The 22,614-nt window shown below is 40.6% G+C and overlaps 1 protein-coding gene across 8 annotated transcripts in view; it reads right to left on the minus strand.

Annotated features, from left to right (window-relative positions):
* The window catches only part of CEP350 (centrosomal protein 350), a 70,344-nt gene that overhangs the window by 38,073 nt on the left and 9,657 nt on the right, over nt 1–22,614 (minus strand). For 6 of the 8 annotated variants that reach the window (XM_077181980.1, XM_077181977.1, XM_077181978.1 and 3 more), the window contains exons 2-18: nt 21,639–21,724; nt 19,972–20,015; nt 18,944–19,058; nt 18,198–18,330; nt 16,606–17,213; nt 15,987–16,097; nt 13,428–13,541; nt 10,027–10,170; nt 8,565–9,220; nt 8,094–8,215; nt 5,883–6,934; nt 5,108–5,261; nt 3,767–3,921; nt 2,684–2,873; nt 1,124–1,344; nt 847–1,010; nt 53–163 (exon numbers count right to left, since the gene is read on the minus strand). In XM_077181980.1, coding sequence (XP_077038095.1) covers nt 53–163; nt 847–1,010; nt 1,124–1,344; nt 2,684–2,873; nt 3,767–3,921; nt 5,108–5,261; nt 5,883–6,934; nt 8,094–8,215; nt 8,565–9,220; nt 10,027–10,170; nt 13,428–13,541; nt 15,987–16,097; nt 16,606–17,213; nt 18,198–18,330; nt 18,944–19,058; nt 19,972–20,015; nt 21,639–21,711 — 4,167 coding nt within the window. In that variant the 5' untranslated portion in view covers nt 21,712–21,724. The remainder of the gene's footprint in view (nt 1–52; nt 164–846; nt 1,011–1,123; nt 1,345–2,683; nt 2,874–3,766; nt 3,922–5,107; nt 5,262–5,882; nt 6,935–8,093; nt 8,216–8,564; nt 9,221–10,026; nt 10,171–13,427; nt 13,542–15,986; nt 16,098–16,605; nt 17,214–18,197; nt 18,331–18,943; nt 19,059–19,971; nt 20,016–21,638; nt 21,725–22,614) is intronic. The other 2 variants (XM_077181979.1, XM_077181976.1) reach the window with 2 other exon arrangements.

Genomic DNA, 22,614 nt, shown 5'->3' on the forward strand with positions numbered 1-22,614 from the left:
CTTACAACATTTTGCCTCTTACACACTCCATATTTTTAAAGGGCAGTCTTACCTGGGCTGCCTTCTGCCTTGCCTCTTCCATTTGTCTCTGACTTTCTAGAGCTTCTTGTTCAGCCTTGATTTTCCAAAGAGCCAAGTCCCGTTCATGGCGCTGCTGTTGTGCCTACAGATCAGGAAAACAAGTTTTGACCATGCAAGTTAAACATGAAGATTTAACTTCATGTTATTTGCTTCAGTCACTGGTTGAAGTAAACTACCTTCTTAAAAATCTGGATCTACTCTGCTGGGGGTGTCTCTTCTGCTTGAAACGGAATTTTTAGCCCACTGACCCTCTTCCTTTTTAAGGCAATGCACATTCCCCATACTCTTCCACCACAGTGCAGAAAGGAGTTTAGGAGATCAATTAATTCAACAAACTAGAATAAACAATCTTGTCAGCATAAGGAAACTTCAGCCAAAAATACTGTTTTTGTGGAATAAAACAAATTGTCCAGCCCAAACAACTACACTGCATGGCACTGGAACTCAACATCAATCCCAGCAGACAATCATGCTTTCATTTGAGGAACACAACCAAAACAAGAAATACAACCAAAACAGTGATTCCAGCTAAGAGTATATTAATGACACGTACTCCAGAGCAGCTACTTCCTTGGTGTCAACTTAAAATAAGGAAGATAACTGATGTTCATCCTAAAAAATGGCCACTAGCCCATCATGCCCATTACAATTTCTCTGCACTGCTAACAAAAGCTTAACTTGCCCTAACTTGATAATTTTTTTTTGCAAACAAACAATAAAACAAAAAAAGAGGAAGGTTAAGACAAAGAAGTATTGTCCCATTACCTTGAGAATCTGAGCCAAAGAAACGCTCTCCTGCTGGGCGAGGGAGATGCCTCGTACCCGCTCCAGGTCCGAGAGCTGCCGCACGGACTCCTCGATAGCGCTCAGGTAGTTCAGCTCTGCTGACAGCCGGTGCTGCAGCCCCGCGGGGGAGAAGCGCATGCACCCTGCAGGGCAACAAACACTGCTCACCCTCACACACCTCAGGCTCCCACACCAAAAACTCAAGGAAAAATGCTCTAGCTGCTCTGGCACCAGCATGGCTTTTACAAACACTCACCGCTCGCTGAGGCTGCTCCTGCTGCAGACCTGCTGGTTCCCAGGCCCCCATCAGGGAAGGCCACGTTTGGCTTCAGCCCTGGGGCTGAACCTCCAGAAAAGCCAGCAGGTGACTTGACTCTTTCTGCTGTATTGCCTGCAGAATCCAACTGCAACATTTTCTGAGAGCCAGAAGATGGGGAAGAAGTCGGTGTCTTCTGGGGTCTTCCCTTGTCTGAGAAACTGACAGTGAAACAAAAACCAAAAGGAGTCAATAATTCTCCTAGTCCAGCCACTTGATAAAATAAAGGAATAACCTTGTTCTTCCATTCCTACACACAAACAGATCCATGCAAAGGGCACAGTCTGTTCAGTTTGCACAGGTCCAGTCTATTTTCAGGAAATGCCTCATGAGAGTGGTTTTGTTCCTAAATCCCAGTTCAGAGTTAAGTTTCTAGAGCACCCTATTTTTCCCCAATTATTAAGCCTAGTTAGCACATACACAAACACACACTTTTTTTTTTTTTTTTTTTTATAATTAACACAGTATCTTTATGTTGTACATGACTAGACAAGCAGTTTCAGTGCCTCCTGTTAGGAGGCTGGCATGAGAAAGTCAGGATGCAATCATCTGCATCTGCATTTTAAGAAGTGAACAGTTTACTATCAGCACATGGATGCAACTGATTGTGACAAGCCACTGCCCTGAGTCTTGATCTCTCTCCTAAAATGCAATGGAGACCAAAACTTAACTTGAACAATTCTTGAGATACTATGGTAAACTTTTTGAGAAAAGACATTTCTTTTTTAAACAGAGAAAATGATACAGATGCTTCTTAAATTTACTATTTCAATTTTAATAGGTTGAAGAGGATTAACAGTGGCTGTTTAAATCCTTTGGGAAGACATTCTGCTTTACTTGGCACATCGTGGGAGGTCAAAGGACCTTTCCAAGCCAATCCTGGATGCCAGCAACAGTCACCAATAGAAGCCAATACCTCAGAACTGCTCTAAACCAACACAAAAAGAGAGATCATGCAAATTGTTTGATGCTTTTTAGAAAAAAGTGCAGTGAAAACTGAGTGTTTCATAACCATCTTCATTGGACAATTAGCAGAAAAACTGCATTTTCAGCTAGACAAAAAGAGGTTGCAACAGAAAACATGTTTCCTTCTTTTTTTAATACACTCTTTTCCAAGAATGGGTTAATCTCTGAAAAGGCATCAACTCACAGAGCTGGACAGACTTTGTGAGTATTAGCTGAACACAAGTACAGCCAAAACTGTCTGTGTATCTACTGAAAAAAGAAAGGTGACTGCACAGGTTGAATAAACCTTGACACATTCCTAACTGACCTTTTCTAGAAGAGGGAAACAAAAACTGTATTCCAATGCTTAAGGTACTGAACATGACAGGACACCAGGTTTCATATTTAAAATACAGGGAAGAAATGTTTTCTGCATGCACATCCTACTAACATTTGACCATTTCTGTTACTTCCCTTTTGCATATCCAAAGACACAGCCAGTAACATTACCAAGCCTCATTATATTTGCATAAAGTTTCATAACAATCCTGTTACCTCATCAGGGAGTGTCCAGACAAGTTTTCCAGTGTGCTGTCTGTATCTGGGTTCTGCTCATGCTCTTTATTAGAAATTCTGCTACTCAATAAGGATTTCTTAGCTTGTTGGGATCCCCTCTCTAATTCAGACAGTATTTTATCTTCTTCCACAGAAAAGTGGTGAGAACTTCCATTGAAAGCATCCAACCCTAAGAAGCAACAATAGTATCAAAAGTTTGTTTGGTTCTACATGTGAATACCTTACCATCACAAGCCCCAAAACAATGAATTTGTAGAAGTTTTTCCCCAACTAAAGAAGTCTTTGAGATAGAAGTCTATAAATCCAACAAGTAAGAAATGTAGAATTGGCAATGAATTCTCTTCTGTATATTGTGTTCACTGCCAAAACTCTCACTCAACTTTTATTTCAGCACACTATCAGTTTAAATAAGGAAACTACATGTTTGATTCTTTACTACTAATAATCAGAATACAGCCTAGCTTTTTGGGGGAAAGGCAAAGAATTTTGAAAAAATAGGAAGAGAGAGAATTTAGAATGCCTAATCCTAGTTTTATCATGTTTCTATTGGCTTAAAACCTAGGGGTTTTTTTATCCATTGCTTATATACTATGGGTGCACCAAGCCTCAAGTTTCTTCATGCTTTTGTAATGTACAGGTTACCACAGAAACCAATGTATTTATTAATTTGTGCACTGGTGAAAACGAAGGCATTTAGGGAAATTTGTTGTGACCTTCACAAACATGGCTGTAACTTAGAAACCTATTGGCATTTTCTCAGTACAGAATCTAAGGATAGTTCCCACACAATATTAAAATTAACTTATTGATCAGAAGGCTGGTTTAGGAAAGGAAACTTTTCAATGCTGTTAACAACCTCGTGTTTATTCAACTTTAAATTACCGTATTTTAAGGTTAGAGAATAACCAGAGTAAAAAAGAATCTAAGAAGGAATCACTGGAGGAATGAATCAATCACTCTATCAGTATTAGATTACAGTTTCCAGATACGTAGTACTGCAATTTTCCTAACAAGAAAAGCTTTAATAAAAAAGGATCCTCCACATCCAAGTGTTGCACTTACTTTCCTTTTTCCCCCTCTTTTTGGAGGAAGCAGAGGAGCGGGAGGACGCTGCAGACCGGGGTCCGGATGAGTGCTGAGAACCAAGGGGAGGCTCAAGGGGAGACTTCCTACTGGGAATTTCCTCCTGAATGCTGGAATTACTGCTGCCACCAGCACTAGAAAGGAACACATTGTTGGTGATTAAGGAGTTCCAGCTCCCATGTTACACTGTGCACAAGGAAACTACCACACTTTGCATTAGAGAGAGATGACTAAACTGCACGACTCAGCCCATCTAGAAGAGCATTGGTTTTGAGAGTAAAAGCTATGACAGCTAAGGCATTGGGAAGTTTGATATGATATTGAACAAACTGAAACATGCTTCCAATAATATGAAACACTAAAAGATGGATAACAACTGTCCTCTCCAATTTTAACTCTTAAGAGCTATTTGACTCCAAACCTGAACAACATAAGAATGACTCAAAATGTGACTGCATTTCAGATAATCTCTGGGCATACAGATATCAACTGCCAGAAATAAGAGCAATTTTCAATAAAGGATTACAAAAGACTTGCAAAAAAGAGATGCCAATGCATCATACACTAAATAATACCAGAAGAAGAAAGAAGTTTTAATCAGAAAGAATCATTTTCAGTCTGCAAAGTGACACTTAACTTCTTTTCTTCTGAAGTATCACAGGTACAAACACACTTGTGGCCTTCCCCAAGGTGGCCAAAAGATATAAGTATAGCTCATTACAAAAAAAGAGGGTCTTGGAAAATTCAGGAAGCCATGTAGTAGGCATGGAGTCTATGATCTACAGCCTTCAAATTTTAATCTGAACAAAAGCTTTTAAAAATTCTTACAGACAGTTAATGTATCCATTACTAAGTAAGCACTGACAAATGCTTACTGAAAGCAATTACAGATTTACAAAACTTCACAAAGTTTTGAAGTACTGAAGGCATTTTCAGACTTAAAATAGCTTTTTCTATTTTTTCTGAATTCCAAGACTACCCAACTGAGCATTATTGCAGCCACACAAGTCAGAGAACTAATTTTCACCAGACTACAAAGGATAAGAATCTTGTCTAAAGCTACCTTTACAGGCTAAAGAACAGCAAAAAATTAGACAGGGAACTGGAATACTGGACTCTGGAACAGGAATACTTGACTCCACCTTCTTTATGTTGGCTGCTCTATTAACTGCAAGGTCCTAAGAAAGTTTTTCATCACTTTGACTAGCACAGTACAGCACAGCAGAAAAGACACCCAGCATATTATGAACCAGATCTTGTATTAACTATTTTCTGTTGAATTCTGCATTTTTATTTTTCTAGGAAGTCTAACACAGTTACCTGAGGTCACGTGAAATCTTTTTGTCTGTTAAAGTGCTGCTTCCCTGCGAGGAGGCAAAGTCATCCTCGTAAGAAGCCACGCTCTCTGGAGGGCTCATGGCAGGGAGCAGAGGGCGCAGAAGGGCAGAGCCTCCGTTCAGCCTTTCCTCAAACACTGAGGTGTGGGGAGAGAGGGGAGAGGACAAAGATTATAACAAACACAAACATACATCAAGTAGGTAATAGGAATTTAAATGCTCCCAACTGTGAGTTACAATGACTTCCTTTCAAACACAGAATCAGGAGAACAGCAGTACAGCTGTTTTAACACAATGGCAGTTTTAACACAACATAACGAGCACAGTTTTCCTCTTTTTGTAAATTATTGAATTCTTTAGTCCATTAACCTACTCCAGCCAAAACATTCTTGAAGAGTACTGTGCTTTAGAGTAGAGCCATCTGCGGAAAATTTCATGCAATCATCTTTAAAGAAAATAATATGAAGGCAAAAAAGAATTGAGAAAAACCACAAGACAAAAATCAACTCCTCAGAAAACACTCCTCCTCAGAATGAGGAGCTCCAGGGTAGACACAAAGTACTCATAAAAAGAGGAAAAAAATTGTACAAAAAATGAAAATAAAAGAGCATGCTGCATGAGACAGTTGTAAATCATGTCTTACACAGATTCGTATTTGAGACTTCTGAAAGAACATTCCTAACTGCAAAGTATGAAGTGCATGGAGCAGTAGGACTGGGAAAATTCACAAGAGCTTTGAGAAATGCTTCCATTTTTACCTTTTCCATGAAGTTGGTAATTCTTTGCAAAGATGTTGATGACACTGTGGGGACTTCCCTTTGCCAGCTCCTCCCAGGGCCCCTTGCTGTGCGTGTCACTTGTCTGAGTGAAAAGTGGGGAATACCTCTCAGCTGCTTTCTGAAACTCCTTTATGGGCTCAAAAGCATTTCTCTCCCGAATGCAAAAATCCTTCTCTTTTAATGTCTCCAACATCTTCAGTGGCAGCTGCTTCTGCTGGCCTCCTTCCTCTTCAGAGAGGTTTTCATCACTCAGGAGAGGCCCTTCGCTGATGGAGTCAATGCTGGACTCGTGAGGAGTAACGGCTTTGCTCAGAGGATACGCCTGGTTCTCACGCCCTGGGGACTCCATCTGCCTCTTGGATAAATGTCCCAGGATCCCTTCATGCCTGTTAGCAGCAGGAGACCTCAATCCAAGGCTGATTACATCAGTAAGAGGTCTGATGGTCTCAGGCAGCTTTTTGAACTCACTAAGGTTGCCTACCCCAGGAAGGCTGTCATCAAAGGCTGTATGAGACACGCAGGCACCCAGCATTCTTTGAATTCTGGCTGAAAAAGTATTTTCATTTTCCTCCCTCACAGGAGGACTCACAGCCTTTGCCCACCGTCCCTCATCCTGGTTTTCTTGCATAAATTCTGAGTTCCACGTGGTACCATAGTTGATGCCAGCACCAGCCAACTTTTTGGCTTCAGTTTCAATCCTGCTAGAAAGGGAAGCAGCTGTAGCTTTTAAAGCTTCAAGGCGATCTAATTTGCTCTTATACTGGCTGGCAGAAGGTTTTACCAAGAGGTTTTCCTGTGCAGCAGATGAATTCATGTACAACTGAGGCATCAGGGACCCCACAGGGGCAGAATGGCTCCTCCTGCCTGCCAACATTGCATCACACTCCTTTGACAGAAGGTCCATCTGCTCCAGACTCCAGTGCTGGGAACAAGGGCCTCCACTTGAGCCCAACAGAGCTTGTGGGTGGGGGAGCTGGACTCTTGGGCTCAACCTGTCTGGCTGTACCCATGGAGGCTCCATCAGATCGCTCCTGAAATGAAAAGTCAACATTTAGTTGATGATTTACACGAGCACTGATGTCTTAGATTAAAGCATTGTTGCCACAGATTTAATTTCAGGACAAAATACTTTTTGATGGGATCAGAGGGGTGGGGAATGAGACAGTAAGCACAATGTTATTTAGTAAAAAAACCAACAAACCAAACAACACAGCACCTCCCAAATCTGAAATGCCATTGATGGTGTACTCTTTGTTTCAGGGAGAATTTTTTTTTCCTTCTCACCTGCCCGTGTCCAGAACACCTTATAAGTCCCCCAAAAAAACTTCTCTGATGACTATGAGGGTCTCTGAATACCTTAAGCAGTCCTGGGAGTCTCATTTCTCCTCTACTACTAGTAATTATATCTTTTCTTTATGATGTTACACTAACAGTATTTACCATATTGTTTATTTTATTCTACACATGGTAGTACATGGCATTCCTTGAACTTTTGCAGAAGGGAAACAGCTCTCATTGCACTTACTAAGTCAGAGTACCCATAATGAAACAAGTATACATTTAAGAAGCAGACATTATGTAGTTAAAAATGAAGACACTTGCACAACAGGGATATTAAGAATATACAAGAAACTTCAGGATTTTTAGTTCCTTACATCTAAGTGTTTGGTCAGGCACCTTGACTTGCAGTAAGAAAACTTTGATAATACACTGAACAATTCAAAATTGGGAAAACTGCATGAAAAGAAAGAGGGAAAGGCTAGTTTCAAGCAGAAGCAGCCATGTTTGGTACTTCATAGAGAGTAACTAATGGCTGAATCCGAGACAATAGATCAAAAAGCAACACTGAGCAAATGGAGTAAGAAAAATCAACAAATACATTCATATGATCTTGCCCAATGGCAGAGGAAATAAGAGTGTCCCAATATGAAATACACACCCCACTGATGTCAACAAAACATTATCAGCAAACACTATTAACTTTATTTACACACTGGCAAATCAGCCATAGCCGAAATTTTCATATGGTTTCCTGCATCAGCTTCCTTTTTACTGCCAGGAAAATGCTGTAATTGACATCAAGACAATTACTCTCACTGGAACAGGAACTCAAGAGCCAAGGCTATTTTCTCCTCCCAGAGAAGAAAGCAGGAGAACTTTCCTCTCTCCCCCAAGGCCCCATCTGCTCACCTCAGTAGCGGCAGCTGTGGCTCTGAAAGGGACATGTCACTGCTGGAAGAGGCACTCGGAGGACGCTCTTGAGCCTTGTTTTCTTTGTCAGATTCCCCAGATGGTTGATAACCAGGTCTGGGCTAGAGATGAAGAAAACCAGAAAAATGCATTTTCAACAATGTGTCAGAGTTTAGGAGCTCTTGCTTCATTACAATTGAGAGGGCTAATATCCACAATTCAGCTTCTCTTTAAAATAGAAAGATGATTTCCAGTCAACTTTCTAGTAGGCTTGCTGGGCCAAAAAGCAGCCACTAGAGCAAAGAGGCTGTACATTGAAATCACTCTGTTTAAGCAAAGCTACACATTTTGATTTGTTCTTTTTTCTCTAACTGATAACCACCAGAACAGCACAAGTCCCAGCCTCCCTAAACATCCCAGCTCCTATTCCTGCAAACAATGCAAGACCTTAAGTTAGTGAATCAGCTGTACCTGTGTTTCCTGCACCGTAGGCAGCTGAGGTGGCTCTTCTAGAAGTGTTCGTTCCAGCAAGAGTTTGGAATAGGTTTCCTGTAACCGTTTGGCTGCTGAAGGCTCAGGAGGAGGCACATTCTTCACTTTAGTAACAGCCTCTTTCTGCTTTCTGTAGAGCTCTTGGAGCCTTTTGTTCTTCTGTTCTGTTGCCTCCTTTTGTGCTTTCTTCTCTTCATTCTGCTTCTTCTTCCTCTCCTCCTGCTGCCTGATGATGTACTGCCGAACCTCATCACTGTCATAGTGGCGTTTCTTAGAGATCACCTGAGGCTCCTCACTGGCTGCTACTTTGTCTGGTTTCCTTTTGGTTGGACTGTGGCTCCTCAGAGTTTGAGTTGGCAAAACAGATTTTTGATTCTGCTTTTCCACATCTGTCTCTTGCTTTGTACTCATGGAATCCAACTGCAGGTCATCAAGAATTCCACGTATCTCCACGGGCAGGAAATCCTTGTTTACAGAGGCATGATCTTCTTGGTTATCACCTGGAAGAGCAGCTTCCAGTTTTCTCAGATTGGTCTCAGACCGAACTTTACTTCTTGACCTTTCAGAACTTCTTGAAGAGCTTTTACGGGTAACATCTAATCTGGAATCAGAACCTGTCCTTCCAATGCAGCCTGCTAAAGAATGAGATGTCAAATATGTCAGGTAACAATCAAATTTGGGAAACAGCTGCAAAAAGAAGGACGAGGGAGGAGTGCAGATCTCACTGTAAACAGGTCTTTGCTTCATCTGGTGTCACAATCTGAATGTGGCAGCCCTTGCTCAGACTGAGCCCACACCCTTTCTACTCTCACCATCCTCACCACCTCACAGGCATTAGAAGCACAGCAGTTCCCAGCATGCCTTATTTGTCCTGTTTGAGATTCTGTATAAACTCTGAAAAAGGCTGGTGGAGGAATCGATGAATATTTATGATGCACACGGATGACATTATACTGTATCTGGAAAAACCACAATCCCTGTTCAACTGGGATGCTCAATCACAGCTTATGGATTATGTACAGCAAACTTACAAAATTCATCTGGCCTTGGACCATGCTAGCCATTCCTTTCCCCACTGGCTTCAAGAGGCAAAGACAGATTGCAGGTGGTCCATTTTTTGGTTGCAGCCTATATCTCATCTTTTCCAGATACCCCAAGCACCCTTGCAGCACATACCACCCCTCAAGTCCCATGTGCAGGGACCATGACACCAAAAAAAGTCCATAATGCACCCAGGAACAGAGCTTATGCACCCCAGCCATGGTTGTGAGCAAAATTTTCCCCCACCTCCCTCAAATTCCAGGTTAAAAATAGGAGCAATTTTGATAAGAAACTCCTATCTCAGAACATTCTATCTCAGAAGTCTGCTCTAGTCTGCAGACATGCAGTGTTATATAATAAAGTAAAATGAAGTAAGTCCAGTGATAAAAGAACAACTTACCAGACTTGGCAGCTCTCTCTCGGCCTGTTCTGTCACTGGATACAGCTCTTCTGTCCTGTTCTATTCTGGGAGCTGGACCCAGGATCTTTTTTACCAGCTTTTGTCCCTCCCGCCAGGAGGATGCACTTATCACATAGTTTCCACCTTCAAAATAAAGAATAAATAAAAGCCAAGCTCTAGAGGATTTGCCATGGTATCAGAAAGAAGTATCATTGCAGCCATTCATCATTTCTGTACCATTTAATTCTGCATTAGTGGTACAGCTGCAGTTACACAAACAGCCAGAACACTGATGCCCCAGTGTAACACACAAAACACACTGCAGCATATTAAAGCCCTACAAAAACTGATTTAAAAAAGAAGAATGGGTTATGCAGGTCTAAAATATACAAATAAGCCTTATAGGGACAGGGGTAATATTTCTAGAGCTGTTCACCACCACTCAAATATGGAAAATAAAAAATAAAAACATAAAAGCAACTAAATTGTTTTAATGAGAGGAACAAAAATAAAGGTGAGTTATAAAACCCCCTTAAGCTTCCTATCAAAGTAATATTAGCTAAAACTCTAGGAAAAAACCTCAAAACTACTTTAAAGGCTTTTACAGGTAATTAATTGGTGAGATACATGTCTTGTAAGGAGGTTAAAAAATATCAAGCACCAGATGTTTTACACCAACTAATGCTAACTCACTGTCCCTTAGCTGGGACTTCTGTTCCAGCACTGAAAACAGTTAAGAATAAACCCTATTAGTTGATACTTAATTCAAGGACAAAATACCTTGCAGGTGACAGTAACCCAATCAAAATGTTCTAGGATTCTTTTACCTAGAACATTCTTCCATATAATTAAATAATAACAACTGGTTATGGTGGCATCTTTATCTAATATTGGGTAGATTAAATGATAGGTTTATTCAACTCACCTTTCAACATGCTAACTTCCAATACTAATATATTTTTTTTAATAATGACCTTAAAAATGCTTTGGAGAAAAATACAGTATAAAATAGAAAATTTAATTAGGTAATTCAGATGATTAATAATCTGTAAATTAATCAGACCTTTCAGGGGTATTTAATTGTCAGAAAAGCACCTAACTTGAATATATAATTTGCAGTTGATTTTTAATGATTCCATTTCAGGTTCTACCTCCAAGTGCTCTGCCTAAAGAAACCCAGCCACTGCAGCATGAGATCACCACAGCCAAACAAAAAAGGCACTGTACTGGGCCCAGGAGCACTTTGAAGACAGGATACCAACAATGTCAAGTGAAATCCAGCACAGCAGAATAATTGTTTTGGCAATCCCAGTCCTCAGTTTCCAACCCCCTTTCTTGTTGTTATTTTAACCTAGAAGTCTGCAGCCCACTACTCAACTCTTTGCTAGCAGAACTCCTTGCCTGCATTGTAAATTACCCAAGTATTTTATAAAAGAGCTGTCACTTGAAACATGTCACTTCAAGTCTCTGTAAAACAGAGGCATCAGCCAAAGGGGTTCTCCTGCAGAATTCACTGTTCTCCCATTAGTTCTGTGTGTGTTTAAAGAGCCAGGGTCAAGTGTCATCTTGCATCTCCAGTCAGCTGTTTAACTCCAACACGCCAATGGGGCAGAACATGAGCCATGGCTATTCATAGCCTGGGCCATGGTAAGCAGTTTCCTACTGCAGTGACTGGAGGAGGATGGACATGACACTTAGGGCTGGTTCTTGTCTTCCAGGGATTTCAGGCCATCATTTTCCATGGACTTAATCCATTATAACAGGGGGTGGCTTTGTACACAATAAAGGGGCTGGAGCTTACAGCTGTTGACTCCCTTGAAGGCAGAGAGGATTTCCTCACAAGGGAAAGCAGAGGAGTGGGCACTGATCTCCTCTCCATGGTAACCAATGACAGGACCTGAGGGAATGGCCTGAAGTTGTGTCAGTGGAGGGTTAGGTTGGATTTTAGGAAAGGATTCTTCATTCAGAGGGTGTTTGGGCACTGAACAGGCTCCCCAGGGAACTGGTCACAGCACCAAGACTGATGGAGCTCAGGAAGGGTTTGGACAATGCTCTCAGGCACAAGGTGGGATTGTTGGGGTTGTCCTGTGCTTCTCTCTCACTTGGAACTGTCATAAATACAGCTGAGTGTGATTCCTTAAGTAGGGACTGATCAGCAAAGGAGGGAGTAAATCCATGCTTATCACTTGAAGTGTTAGTATTCCTTACCACAAAATATTCACAAGCAGGATTTACAGCATGCAGAAGCACATATTCACTCTCTAAAAATCCGTTGTAATAATTTTTTAAGCTGCTTTTTATTTCTACAAAATGTTTACAGATTATGGTCACTGTACCTAAGGAAAAATAGAATACCTTAAGAGGGGTTCAAAAGGTGCCTAAATTTGCATATATTTAAAGAAAAGAAATTGCTCTGTGTGTGATTGCAGCCATAGCTACTCACTTTGTATGAAAACTAAAACCAAATACGAAGCATATCTGGAAGTCTTCCTAATTCTTTTTCTGCCAATATCAAAGATTCACACTACTGGAAAACTAAGAAGCACTGTCAGAATTCCACATGTGCTTAATTTTATTTTCTTCTATAAGGCACTGCTCTACAGAAACCTGCTTCCATCATCTTTTCTAAATAATTAAATTTAAATTGTATTTAACAATCAGTGGGATTGTCAGACAATAGTGGGGGGAAAAGTTATCAGTTGGTAAAAGAAAGAAACATTTATTTAAAAATACCAAGATTTGGAAGACTACTCAGGGAATGTGTGTTTACATTATTTCACCAACTGAAAAAGCCAGGAGTGGGTTAAGGAGAAATGAAGGTGCAGAATAGCAATAACTCGAAACATGGAAGAACAACAACCAGAGAAAAGCCAGGAGCATCCTGTTCTCTGCTTCCCCACTGAGAAATCAGCCCAGAGAACACCTTTGACAGCAGCCCCTCCTCACCTGATGGGAAAGCAACTCAGCAAGTCCCACTGGCACTGATTTTAAGATCATGTCTCAGCATTGCTGACTGAGCCATGGGTCAGGCTTTATCCAGCTTCATCACACCCCAAACAGAGACAGGATCCAGAGCAGAGCTACTGCTTCTTTTTGTCTACATAACCCTGACAGGTACCTAAGGATACCTCTCCCCACAAGAAACTCACACTCTGCAGCAGTTTCCTCAAGGTGCACACAGCAAGTGGAAAGGCAAAAAATTAAAATAAATCACAAAAAAAGTGCCAACAACAAAACCACACACAAGCCCCAATGCAGCACAGTGCACAAACTCACTACAACAGCACTGTTGCACATCTAAGAAGGCTTTTAAAGGAATGCACTTCTGTTTTTCCTTCTTGAGACAAAACTTATCTCTGAAGGACATGTAGCAATCCTCCCTCCACAGCAGAAATAGTCACCTTGTTTGGACTCTGGACTTGACAACCGTGTCAGTTTTTGCACTTTCCGCACTGGTCTTGTAGATTTCCTCTCTTTGTTTCTCTCACTAGATTTTCCTTTTACTGTTGAATCCTCTAAAAACAAACAAAAGCTGTTAAGTGATATCCCACAGGGGAGAACATAGAATAACAAGCTTGCTTCAGCATCTGAAAAACCAGACCTCAGAGAAACATAATAGAATTCACTGACTTTCCCAGATTATACACCCAGATCAATGACTTCCAGTCCAGCACTTTAAAATCCTCACAGAATTTTGAATCAAGGTCTGTTTACCTATGCACTGGAAGGCAGTGAAGCCACAGCAAGGCCATACAGATATTTACAAAGTTAGTTTTCAATACTAAAAAGAAATGTTGTCAGTTTATATTAAACAGTTGTTGGTTCCCTTCTGCTACAGATACTGCATTTTACTGCTCTAATGTTCCACAAGGACATGCAGTTCCTGAACTCAAGGGCTGCTGCTTCCACATTAATGCATGACAGCACATTCAGCACATCAGGAACTCTCAGCACATCAGGAACTCTGTGGCCACTGTTCCCACTGTTTTTTGGTTCCTCCTCGTTGAAGAATGGGATCAGATAACCTAAAACAACCAAGATGTTGTTCAACCCCCACTATGGACAGATCTGAAGCTTTATTTAGATGCCAATGTAAACATTTAGAGCCCCCAATTTCATGTGAATCCACTCTCTGATGGATGTCCATAGGAAGCATCAGAGGCAGAACAGGATGTCATATTACAAACATGTAAGAATGGAATTTTTGGAGTCTTTCTCACCCTTAGCACCCTTTCCTTACAGATTTTCTAGCTGCCTTTAAGGCTGACAACAAGAGCAGGTAAGACAATCAATGCAGTGAGTACCACAAGCCTCAGTGATTGCATTTGCAGAAAGTTAACTTCCTCCTCACCTCTTTTAGCAACAAACAGCCCTTTCCTGACTCCAGGAAAGTACAGGCTGCTTCTCACCCTGCTCCTATTACAGCAATTTTGTTCTACTATGGCAAATCCTGAACATCTTTAAGACAAAATTACTGGAAACTTGGGGTCCATATCATATCCTTTAGCCTAACTGCTGTACAAAGATGAAGACATCCTGTATGGTCTATGCTTATACATAAAAATCTTTTTGTTGGAAAGAAGAGTGCTGCTGTAGATATTAGAGATACAACAGATTATTTCAGCACTAGAGAGCAAAGAACAGTTCTGATACAACTGACTGTACACACCCAAAACACCACATGGTGTAAATTTAATACAGAAGTAACACATGGATAGTTAATCTGACAACCTAAAAATACACTTACAGTACATATTATGTGTAGCACCAGCATTTGTTTACTAGCAATCAGATATTCAGTATAATCTTTTCAGCTCAGAAAGGAGACACGTTCCACAACAGCTGTTCTACACATGGCATCAGGACAGAAGTGTGGATCAACACACACACACAGCTCCTTCCTTTTGTAGGCACTGGACACATGATCCAAATGCCTTTTAATTGGATCTCTTCAACAAAGCTTTTGTAAAAAAACTTGAATTTCTATAAACAGCTTGTTATGCTTGCCAAAATTAAAAAAAAAAAATGCTAGTGTAGATTAAAAGTCTGTGGAAATTTAGCATTAATTTCACAGACTGATGTGAACAGTGCAAAAATATTTGCAAAATAATTTTACTGGAAAGGAGCATCTCTTCTTTCTGAACTATTTTTTATGAGTGATTCCATAAAAAGTCCTCAGTAATTTATCGAGTTGTACAAGGAAAAAAGAAAAATTGGTTTATTACTGCACAGATACCTGCAGATTTAAATCTCAATGCATTTTCCTTCAGTCTTAAATGTTTTGAGCAAAGAGAAAAGTTATTCTTAATAAGTAAGCTCTTACTGCAAAACTAGAGTTTCTCTGGGGTTTTTATTTTCCATTCCCTTCCATTTTGTTCACCTGATCTCTTCCCCCTTCCCCTACTCAGTCAGTCAAGGCAATTCAAGCTTACAGCACTTCACTGTAACCAGCCTAGCAAATGAAAAAAGCACACTTGGGCATCCTACTCCAGCTCACCCAGAGAAAAGAGCTGCCAATGGTACTGCACTTTTTCAGAGAGGAAGATGAATAAAGATTGTGTCTTGGAGCAGTACATTTGAAAACAGAAACCAAAAGTGGGGTTTGTCCTTTTAACCAGGAAATTGTACTCATTCATGCAACCATGTATAAAAAAGCCACAAAATTAAACAAAAGTTATTCTAATGGAGAGTTTTCTTTTTTCCTGTTTCAAAGAAATGCCATTAGTTGGCATTCTTTGTGGTACTGTTTTTTTATTAGAAGTATTTGAATGAGAGAACTGGGAGAAGGACTAATTTTGTTGTTGTTTTAGTGTTCAGTAAATTCCTCCCGTGGAGAGAATTACAATATATTCAACACCCATTCCTTCAATTTTTTGTTCCCATGACTTTGTAGACTTGTACAAAATATATTTCTCTGCCTCTTAGAGAAAGTTTTGTTATCAATTCTACTTGTGGCTCACCTTTTAACTGGAGTGCAATATCTCTGTAAAGCTCCCGACCAATACGAAACTCGTCTGTATGCCAGATCTTTCCATCTGGAGCGCGAATCCTTGTTTCAGCAGGATTGAAACCTGAAAGTAAACCATTCAAGAGCTGAAAATAACTCCATAAAATGTAAATACAGCTTTGTTAGAGTGGAAGGGATGGGAAATGCCAAGTAAAAAAGTAACTGTGTGAATATCTAATGCTAAATTAGAAGAAAGCAATATACCAGTCTGCCACTTGCTCACAGTTGAAAAACAGCAGAATGGGTGAGGAAAAGATTATTAAAAATGTGAAAGGCTTTTTCAATAAGCTCTGAGACCATAAAAAAAATTATCGCAATCAACCCAAACACCAATATAGCAAGCTTCTTTTTATAGTAATTCTAATAAGACACAGGAAAAATTTCAAAGGAATTCACACTTCTGTAATTTAGCAAGAATTTCTTTTTATTTGTGATCTGTGATCATACCATGCACCCCCATATTGCCCAAAGAGAGCTACGAGCCAGGTCCACGCTTTGAAACGCTGCTCAGTGGATTGAGCTCTCTCCCTCACCCTGTACCCCCACCAGGGAGAGGATCTGCATCTCCATACCTCTGTATGATGGAGCAGCAGGCACAGCTGTCACCTTCCTGACCTTGGGAGTCACCGTGTTCTCCACGTTAGTGACCACGACAGGTTGCTCAGCATAGCCCAAGTGCTGTCCTCTGCCACTGAGCTCCTCAGAATGCTCCCACTGCTTTCGGATCCTCTCCTTCAGCTTCTCCAACTTGGCATCGTGCTGCCGCTGCCTCAGGATTTCCAGCCTATGAGCACTGCAAATACTCGTGGCAGAAGGGGAAGACACTTTCAGTTCACTGTCCTGGGACGTGACACTCTGAGAAGCTCTAGTGCTACTTTCATCTCCCCTGGAGCTACTGTTTTTTTCTTCTTCCAGTCTTGAAAGTGCTGCAAGCCTAGGAAATGGCTCGTGACTGTGCAAGGCGTTGATTGTGGGTCGGTCATTCAGGTACCTCACGATGGTCTCGTCTGCAGCAGAAGGGAAGGGGCTGTCAAAGGCTCTGCTGTGCCGGTCCTGCTCGTGTGCCAGACAGGCTGGCAGTTCACTCTTCCCTTCTGCTTCACTCAGCTCCAAACTAGACAGCAGCTGCTTGGCCTCAAGCTGGCCAGAACTGTGGTAAGACAGAGAATTATATAAATCCCTGATGTAAGAGAAGGGGGGAAAATTCACTGTCAGAAACACCAATGTAGGACCCTCAACACAGCAATCAGCACATGCATCAACTAAATGAATGACTTCCTCTACCCTGGCTCCACTTTAAAGGCAAGTTCTTTTAAAGTCTGACCACCTCATATTTAATAGTGCAAGTCTGATCAAACAGAAAGAGACTTCTGTTCAAAATTTCATTTGTTGCACTCTCTGTCTGAAAAGAATATATATAACGTTGAAGACTAGGAAATCAGCAAGCAGTAATGTCACCCTTCAATTTAAAAGAGAAAAGCCTTAAATAACAAGTATAGACTTAAGAGAAGCATAATTAGTACATGAGCTATTCAATAAACAAAATTGACCCAAATCAGGGGTCAACTAACCCCTGTCACATGCAACAAGGAGGATCACCTCACAGCTGACTCAAGTAATGGAAAGAGACCAAAACTTAGGTGTCAGGATAATAATCATGTTCTATGGGCCCTTCTGTGTTCTGTACCACTTTTGTTCCATGAGAAGCTGTTCTTATAGGAGTTTCTCACATTCACAAAAATGTGACTTTAGTACTAGCTCTAGTACTACTATTACTACTCTTACTCCACACTGTCTTGGTAACACCTTTGGGAACATATGCTGAAGAACTAATGAAACAAAGCTGGAAAAGCAAAAGGAAACAGTCTTTTTGGTTCTTATTACTGAAACTAAATACCTATCCAACCCATCAGGTCACTAATGCCATAGGCATATCACTTGATGGCCTGGTCCCATTTCAAAACAGTTGACTTTAAACTCATATTCACTAAATAAAAAATAAATTTGGAATATTTACTAAAAAAGTCCAACAACATGTCCTGTCACATGGGTAGGTGATGGGAGGAAGCAAACCAATTTTTGAGGAGGTGTCAAAAACACCACTGTTAGCTTAAATCTAATCTCAGCATGTTTTTCTTCAATAGGCAGCTGTCCCAGCACTGACCTGTACGAAGCCAATGGCTCCCGGAATTCCACACGACTGCATTTTTTCACGTTGCTCTCCAGAGTGGTTGCTCGAAGAGGGCTGCGTGAGGACTTCTCCTTGCTTGATTTATTCTGGCTGGAGGAGCGGGAACCTGAAGCAGAAAGCAAAGAATGCTCCGTGTACCCACCTCTCCAGAAAGAGAAAGCTCCTGGGGCTGAATCATTGACATTGTCTTTCTTGGGTTTGAGCAGCTCTCTCTTTCAACAAGCTGATTTCAACAACCAGGAGCAAGGCAGTAAGTGCTTGAAACAATGACCATACTTAAAGAGATAATAATGCTTAAAGATTAATTAGAAGTAATTAAATCTGTGAAGTTGGCTGTGTTGCCACTAGAGGTCGATCTGTCTGGTCTTCAGTAGCACATTCCCAGAATGCTCTTAGTATATAAAATGAGGGCTTATTTCCTAAAAGCAAATGCTCTCCTTCAGTCAGATAACAGAAGCATCAGATTTATCAAACATCCTGTCAGAGTGGGATAAGCAGTGCATGGGGCAAATCCTGTCATCCCCTCTAACCAAGAGACTAGGATGGAACACCCTCCATCCTAAGGTCAGTGAAGGAAACACCAGTTTCTTCTGGGCAATTAGAGTTTCAGGAATAAAGAGCACAGGCAGGAGACAAGCTGGGGGCAGGGAGAACCCAAGCTTTCCCAGAATGCAGTGGCTTTCTGCTGCCTTACACATTCTCTCCTCAATAATACATACCCTTCCTGCTGCTCTTCCTGCTGCCACTAGCAGAGGGCTTCTTGGCATCCATGACTGAATCAAACACAGCCGTGCTGCTGGGAGCTATTTCCAATTTGTTCTCTATATGACGTAGCTAGAATTGGAAGATAATGCAAATTAGAACATTGTTTTCTATTTTTAAGCTATATTTTTATTTCCCCCCCTAAACATGACAAGTTTTTCCTTTTTCACAATGAGTCAAATTGCAGGCAAAAGCAACTTCACAAGGCTGACTTTGCAAAACTGTATGGTCTTATGGCCAGAAACTACTATTAAGTTTTGTTTAATAAGATTATCTAAATTAGGTTTTGCTGCATAGTTTTCTTCCCTTAAATAGGCTGTTTTGAAAAAATTAATAACATGCCATTCAGAGACTTAATGCTTGGCCTGAATAAAATATTAATGCCACTTGGAAAAAAATCTGTAATACTCCCTTATAAATGGAGCATGATACAAATTCCACATGTAGAACCCCACACTGATGCTCAGCTACTGAGAAAAAAGAGGGACATGGCTATGGGAAAGAGCTGAATTCCATGCAAACCCAAACTGCTTGGCCTCACTGAAGCCAGATTTTAGACACTACTACATCATCTTATGCACCTAATTCCCACAGAAATACAGCAACTGCAATGCTCAGAATGGAAAATTATTAAATACACTGGTGTTGTCCCAGTTTCTGACTGGTTTGAGTAAGCAGAGGAGAGGCATTTTTCCAAGTTTCCAGAAAAATGGGACATCATCACTTTGTTAAATAAAAAGGTATTAAGCTTGCTGTGGCAAAAGCTTCTCCTTGTGTGCAGAAAACTTTTTCCAAGACAAAGCAATGTTCAACATTTACATACTCCAATGGCTTTGTGCTATTCACAACTTTTTGAAGAGACAATCACTAAGTAAAATATTTTTGTAAAAGCTTTTGTAGCCACTAACTGATTTGAAAATGAGTAAAAAAACCCAAACCAAACAATCCCAAAGGAATAAAAAAGAAAGTAAAAAAAAGTACTTACAGCAGCCTTAGTCTGAGAAATAGAAGCCCATGCTGCAGTTAGATCTTCCAGGGCAGAAACAAAGACATTAATGTCTCATTAGTACATGAAAAACAATGAAATAAAATGTTGCTTCAAAACAATTTTAATTCCCTTGCTAATCAAGTTATTTTCACAGCACAGTTCCCACCTGTAAATCTCCTCCATGAAAGACTGTCATAGTCAAGGCTCATCCTAGCAAAGCTATAAAGCATTAAATGTATTTAATGTAACATATTATGAGGTTACTAACTGAGGTTGAATGCATGCCGACCCCTGAAATCAAATCCACCACATACAATAGAGGATGTTTAGAAGATAAAATGAAGCTGGTTATCTACCCCAACATAAATACTTTCTATTTTTCTATTATACTACAGTTTAACTACTTTTTTTTCCCCCTTCCATTTTCTTCTTCAGTAAACTAAGCATGACCACATGGTCACTGAAAGACTCTACTCAAAACCCAAGCTCCGAATGGCAGAATTATGAACAGTAATCTTTGTGAACTGTACACCCTACAAACAAAACAGAAATAATGTTTGTGAACAAGCAGGGGGTACTAACCCAAGCCTTTTAGTCTAAACAGACAGCACCTTCTCTATAAGCAATTGTGCTCAGGAGGATGTAGTAGTGTTTTCCTCTATAAATATTTACTTCATCAGTTCCCCTCTTTTGTTTTCTAATGGTTCTTACAATCTAATGGTTTATAAAACACAACATCCTTATGTCAGAACCATGGAGAGTAGTAGTAACAGCTGAAAGAAATGATCTCTTCCTCACAGTAAAAAACCTGCCAATTTCATTTCAGGCAAAATACAACACCACAAAGGAAAAGGGATAGGGAAGCAGCACAGAAACAACTTTGCTTTGACTTCTAGAGATGGTGCTTCTTGTCCACAGAACACTACAGCTTCAAAGAGTAGGCAATTTTAAAAGGAAACTGACCATACCACAGGAAATAATCAGCAATAATGTTCTCTTACAGATAAAATAATAATCTTTCTCTGCTTTCAAAACAGCTTCTGGAGTCCAGTTTTGTCACACTGGAGATCACACGACTGATCTCGAACCACAGGCCTAGCACGCGATTCAGTTGCTCTACAGACGAGACCTTTCTTCCTTTCTGGGAAGATTTTTTCAGGGAAGTACTGTCATTTTAAATTTTTCTGCCCCCTCCTTCCCTAAATTTGAGTAATCATAACAGTAAAAAGCTAAACAATTTTTCCAGCTAAGGGAGAAAACAGTGCTGTAAAAGTCATCCTAGCAGAGATGCATTGCTGCTACTCAAGTGTCTTCACCACTCTGGAACTGAGCAACTGGCAGAGGCTCTTCCTCACTTCCTTCAAGAGCCAACAGTTCCCAATTTCTGCTCCTGCACTGCTCCTCCTCTACAGCACTTTCAAAAAATCTGTCTCTGTGCCATCTTGGCAACCATATCCCAGGCTGGCAACTGCTAATGCAGATCAGCAAATACTCCAGAGATCAGAGTACAAAACTGCTATCTGCAAAAAGGAAGCCACAGAACACATGCTCTTACTCCCAAACTGAGGCAGGAGAATGCTTTCTGGAACAATTCCCCAAAGTTTCAAACAGCTCATGACAAAATATCTCCCAAAACAAGGCAGCAGAACAGAGAAAACCCTCACCTCTGGTAGAATCCTTGCTTTGGTTATGCCTTGGATTTTGTAGAGGCACCTCATTAGACTTGCTGCTCCACATTGTGTCAATTTACCTAAAAAAAAAAGAGTCCTGTAAGAATCAAAAAGGTACAAAGTAAAAGTAAATCTGTCTTGGTCTAAAGAGAACATAACCTTGATCATTATGATGAATGTCTACCTCATCTGATGACTTCAAACCTTCCTCATGAACAAGGTCAGATAACCAGCATGAAATCACAGATGTGGTCACAGCTTCCTGCAGAGACCACGTAATTCCATGGATAAAGAAGGGTTTGATTTTGTTCTCTGTCATCAAGAAACATTAACTTGATAAAAGGAGGCCTAGAGGCTGATGCAATTTAGATCAGAGTAACAAGTATTGCAGCAAGTCTGAAGAAGCCCACAGTGGAATACTGCACACACAGGCCTAACAGAGACAGCACCACATGGCCTGAACCTATAAATGCTTGGGGAAAATATCCAACTCCACCAGTGACAGAATGAATGTGTCACCAACCTCTGGAAAAGGAAAAGGCACAGCAGAACTGCATGGCAGGACACCACAGCCAGGAAAGAAGACAAAGCTGGTGCCACCATTGTTTTTCTGTGAACTTTGAAGTTAAGACTCACAGTGAATCTAAAATTAGTGGAAACTCCTGGCCACTATCACCAAAGCAGTTTTTATAAAGGAGAAAAGGAAAAAAACCAAAAAACCCAAACAAACAAACAACAAAAAAGTGTCCAGTACATGCTTACTGAGCTGTCTTCATAACACAATGACAACACTTCTGTTATGGAAAGAAAAAATCAGGCGACCACAGAATTCCAACAGGAAGTTCTAGACCTCTGAAGGAGTCATAAAAGCACCTTCTCCTCTCTTCTTTCATCAACTCCCAGATGTAATTTTCCTTATTTTTTAATTACTGAAAATTTCTTTTCCTCTTACTTCCCTATACTGTGTGCC

This window comes from Agelaius phoeniceus, chromosome 8, assembly GCF_051311805.1.
Source record: "Agelaius phoeniceus isolate bAgePho1 chromosome 8, bAgePho1.hap1, whole genome shotgun sequence".
NCBI lineage: Eukaryota > Metazoa > Chordata > Aves > Passeriformes > Icteridae > Agelaius > Agelaius phoeniceus.